The sequence below is a fragment of the Ctenocephalides felis genome, unplaced genomic scaffold (genome assembly GCF_003426905.1).
Source record: "Ctenocephalides felis isolate EL2017-DRISC unplaced genomic scaffold, ASM342690v1 CF-g0.4_SCAFFOLD_01604, whole genome shotgun sequence".
NCBI classification, from domain to species: domain Eukaryota; kingdom Metazoa; phylum Arthropoda; class Insecta; order Siphonaptera; family Pulicidae; genus Ctenocephalides; species Ctenocephalides felis.
This window is the reverse complement of record NW_020537758.1, coordinates 5,939,028-5,944,411: the sequence shown is the minus strand read 5'-3', so window position 1 is coordinate 5,944,411 and position 5,384 is coordinate 5,939,028. Positions and strand designations below refer to the sequence as shown.

The window sequence follows — 5,384 nt, the reverse complement described above, 5'->3', positions numbered from 1 at the left end:
TAGGGTGGTCCTTAAAATGGTCATTTTCAAATTCTTTGCTCCCAGGGGCTCAAATGGTTCCAAATAGATAAAAAACAATTCTCTGAAAATTTTAGCTCTTATATTAACATTTAGATAAAGCGCAATTCAATCAAAGTTTTGTATGGAAATAGCATGGAAAAAATTTCAAAAATTTTAAAAATGTATTCTAGATGTAATTTAGCGAACAAATGAATGAATAAAACTCATTCATTTATCGCTAAGTTATACCTAAAACATTTTTTTTAATTTTCAAAATTTTTTCCATGCTCTTTCCATACAAACTTTGATTAATTGCGCTCTATCTAAACGTTAATATTAAGAGCTAAAACTTTCAGAGAATTGTTTTTTATCTATTTGGAACCATTTGTGAGCCCCTGGAGCAAAGAATTCGAAAATACCATTTTAAGGACCACCCTAATATATATATATATATATATATATATATATATATATATAATAATCGTTTCAGACCAATATTGACAATCAGTCCCATTATACATTCTGTTTAACACATGTTAAACAAGATGTTGACACTTCTTTTGACGTATTTACCTTTTCAAGATTTTTTTCCAAAAAACAGTTCTTCAAAGGTGTCAAAACTTTTTTCCAGAAAAACTATATCGCTGCTTCTCAAACATTGTAGTAATGATTCTTGATTTTCGTAAAAAATCCGAAAATTTTATGATTTTCTATTTATGAAATGTGTGCTAAATAGTAAAAATGCATCTAAAACAGTTTGGAAAATTCTGGGAAATTTATTTATATATATAACATATATATATATATATATTTATATTATATATATTATATTAGGGTGGTTCTTAAAATGGTCATTTTCGAATTTCCTTGCTCCCAGGGGCTCAATGGTTCCAAATTGATAAAAAACAATTCTCTGAAAGTTTAGCTCTTAATATTAACGTTTAGATAGAGCGCAATTCAATCAAAGTTTTATGGAAAGAGCATGGAAAAATGTGTGTTAGGTATAACTTAGCGACAAATGAATGAGTTTTATTCATTCATTTGTTCGCTAAATTACATCTAAAAAACATTTTTACAATTTTTGAAAAATTTTTCATGCTATTTCCATACAAAACTTTGATTGAATTGCGCTCTATCTAAACGTTAATATTAAAGCTAAAACTTTCAGAGAATTGTTTTTTATCAATTTGGAACCATTTGAGCCCCTGGGAGCAAGGAAATTCGAAAATGACCATTTTAAGGACCACCCTAATATATATATATATTATATCTGTTATTTTATTATAGTGTTCCATTTTTCCATTTTTGCGTCAAAATTAATGACTCTTTTTGCGCTAAATATTATTCCTCTGTCATTTTCCATAAAACATGATAAGTTATGTAAATAATATATTTACATGTAATTGTCACAATTTAAACTGTGACAATTACAAGACAAATAACACATTTAATCTTTGTTTATTCCGCAAAGTTGCCGACGGAATTTATACAGAAATAATTGAGTGCAAAAAAAATCTCATTGTGTCTAAAATATTACTAAATTTATTACTAATTTTTACAAAATATACATATAGAAGTTAAATTTGCAAATTAAGTAATATATAATGTCCTACAATTATTGCGGCCCAAATAAAAAAATCATTGTTTGTTAAAATTTTGCTTGACTAGTGTACTTGGTTCAAATTATTTAAAATAATTTAATTTCTAAAGACAAATTTATGAATTTTAGTAATTGTTGTCATAAAAAAATTATTAAAAAATATTAATTTCAAATTACGTGCGTCCTCAGAATCTCATTGAATAGTATGCAAACTATATCTGAATGTGTACCTGTGGGTGAACTTTGATCAAATTTTTATAAATATCTCAAATTTCAATAAAATTTCTAGGAATTTTATTATTTGTTGTGATAATATGCGTATTGAAGTATATGTATTCCAAATTACAAGTCTGTAGTACAAACGGTACGTCCTGAAGATCTCATTGAATAATATGCAAACAATATTTAACTAAGTGCCTATGGCTGTACTTTAATCAAATTTTTATAAAAATCTCAAATTTCAAGACAACAGTTATTAATTTTATAATTTATTATCAAAGTAGACATATTGAAAAATATTATTTCCAAATTTCAAATCTATAGTACAAACGGTGCGTGCAGAGGATTTTATTAAATAGTATACAAAACATATTTGTATGTGTACCTAAGAATGTACTTTGATCAATTCGTTAAAAATATCTCGATTTTTTTAAAAGAAAGTTACTAATTTTAATATTTGTTGTCATAATATACACACTGAAGAATATTTGTTCCAAATTACAAGATTGTGGTACAAACGGTACATCCTGAAGATTTCATTGAATAGTATGCAAACAATATTTATACGTGTGCCTATGGGAGTACTTTAATCAAATTTTTATAAAAATCTCAGATTTCTAGACAACAGTTATTATTTATAATTTATTGTCAAAGTAGACATATTGAAAAATATTATTTCCAAATTTCAAATCTATAGTACAAACGGTGCGTCCTGGGGATTTTATTAAATAGTATACAAAACATATTTGTATGTGTACCTAAGAGTGTACTTTGATCAATTCGTTAAAAATATCTCGATTTTTTTAAAAGAAAGTTACTAATTTTAATATTTGTTGTCATAATATACACACTGAAGAATATTTGTTCCAAATTACAAGATTGTGGTACAAACGGTACATCCTGAAGATTTCATTGAATAGTATGCAAACAATATTTATACGTGTGCCTATGGGAGTACTTTAATCAAATTTTTATAAAAATCTCAAATTTCAAGACAACAGTTATTAATTTTATAATTTATTGTCAAAGTAGACACATTGAAAAATATTATTTCCAAATTACAAGCCTGTAGTACAAACGGTGCGTCCAGAGGATTTTATTAAACAGTATACAATACATATGTGTATGTATACTTAACATTGTACTTTTATTAACTTGTTACAAATATCTTAATTTTTAAAACGAGAGTTAATAATTTTATCATTTTATATCATAATAGACATATTGAGGAATATAAAATCCAAATTACAATATGATAGTACAAACAGTGCGCCCAGAAGATCTCATACAATAGTATGCAAACTATATTTTAACTGATACATATGGGTTGACTTTAATCAATTTGTTACAAATATCTCAAATTTACGTAAAAAAGTTACTAATTTTATTATTTGTGGTCATAATAACCATATTGAGTAATGTTTATGCCAAATTAAAAGTCTGTAATACAATCGGTGCGTCCTGGAGATTTTATTGAATAGTATGCAAACAATATTTAACTAAGTGCCTATGGGTGTACTTTAATCAAATTTTTATAAAAATCTCAAATTTCAAGACAACCGTTATTAATTTTATAATTTATTGTCAAAGTAGACATATTGAAAAATATTATTTCCAAATTACAAGTTTGTAGTACAAACGGTGCGTCCTGAATATCTTATTGAATAGTATGCAAACTATATTTGAACGTATGCCTATGGGTGAACTTTGATCAAACTTTTATAAAAATCTCAAATTTCAAGACAACAATTACTAATTTTATTATTTGTTGTCATAATAGACATATTGAAGAATAATAATTTCAAATTACAAGTTTGTAATACCAACGGTGCGTCCTGAAGATTTTATTGAATAGTATGCAAACAATATTTAAACGTGTACCTATGGGTGAACTTTGATCAAATTGTTATAAATATCTAAAATTTTGAAACAAAAGATACTAATTTTATTATTTGTTGTCATAATAGATACATTGAGGAATATTAGTTCTAAATTGCAAGTCCGTAATACAAACGGTGCGTCCTGAGGATCTCATTGAATTTTATGCAAACAAAATTTAAATGAGTGCTTATGGGTATACTTCGATCAACATTTTATAAGTATTTCAATTTTAGCCAAAAATGTTACTAATATTATTATTTGATATCATAAAAGACTTATTTAGGAATTTGAATTCGAAATTACAAGTCTGTAGTGCAAACGGTGCGTCCACAAGATCGCATTAAAAACTTAAAATAAAATAACTTTAACCCTGCTCGAAGCAAATCAGTTAAAAAAAGAACCACATGTGTGTTTCCTTCATAAAAACAACTAGTGCCATCTATGAATCTTTTCAATAACCAGTGTAGTATCTTTTAACCAAGTAGTTACAAAAGTCCAGGTGCTGTATTTAGTTAAAAAACCAGGCAAAACCATCATTTATTACAACCAAGCCAACCAATCCGATTTCTTCTCCCGCAGGCAAAACCAGGACCAAGGACAAATACCGCGTAGTCTACACAGACCACCAGAGGATGGAACTCGAAAAAGAATTCCAATACACCAGATACATCAGCATCAGGAGAAAAACAGAAATAGCAGCAGTTCTGGCCCTCAGCGAACGCCAGGTCAAAATCTGGTTCCAAAACCGAAGGGCCAAGGAGCGGAAGGTCAAGAAACGAGAAGTCAATACTACCTCTGCACCAGGAATGACTGCTAATAATAATAGGATTTTGGGGTTGGAGTCTGGTCATGTTCATCATCAATATTTGCAGCAATTGCATCATGGTAATGGAGGTTTTGGGATGAACCATTATTTTCCGACGCAGATCAGTCCGGTGGGGAGTTCTCCACTTGGCCTGACTGGTGCGAGTCAGACTCCTGGAGGAAATGGTAATACTGGTGGTAATGTTGAAGGGAATGTTGAGAGGGATGTTGGCGGTGGTGGAGGAAATTTGAAGACGGAACAGATGATGGAATAAAGAAAAAATAGGCAGAGACAATTTTAAACTTGTGATTATAAATTTTAGCCACTTCTGGCACAAATTTATAGATTCTGGACCAAACTTTTGCACCAAGAACCATTTTGGTGAAAATTGAACCAGCGACTTCATAAATATGAACAATTATACCAAGACAGTGTAGTTTTACTAAAAAGAGACTTCAAAAAAGATATAAATATTTTAGTGAAAGACACTTTACTTCAAAAAATAAATAAGTGAAAATTTTTCCTCTAAATTTTTCTTCTGGCTTCTCCACCTTGGAAAAGTTGGCACCCAAAAATTAATTTTATGTGAAAGTATTGACAAAAAAATGATGTCATCATAAACTATAAAAATAGTTTTAAATTTAAAAAATATAAAACGTGTTAAACGGACCAAATTTGGTTAATGTAAACTGATTTAAAAAAAAATAGTGCCTTCGTGTGCGGCAAATAATTTTACCCATATATATATATATATATATATATATATATATATATATATATTAGGGTGGTCCTTAAAATGGTCATTTTCGAATTTCGAAATTAAAAAAAATATTTAAGGTATAACTTAGCGACAAATGAATGAGTTTTATTCATTCATTT

General features: G+C 28.3%; 1 protein-coding gene across 1 annotated transcript in view; it reads left to right on the top strand.

Moving 5' to 3' along the window:
- Positions 1 to 4,779, top strand: part of LOC113372945 (homeobox protein abdominal-A homolog) — a 7,435-nt gene extending 2,656 nt beyond the window's left edge. Inside the window, exon 2 of the mRNA XM_026613277.1 lies at positions 4,213 to 4,779. Coding sequence (XP_026469062.1) covers positions 4,213 to 4,779 — 567 coding nt within the window. The remainder of the gene's footprint in view (positions 1 to 4,212) is intronic.
- The last annotated feature ends 605 nt before the right edge of the window (positions 4,780 to 5,384 follow it).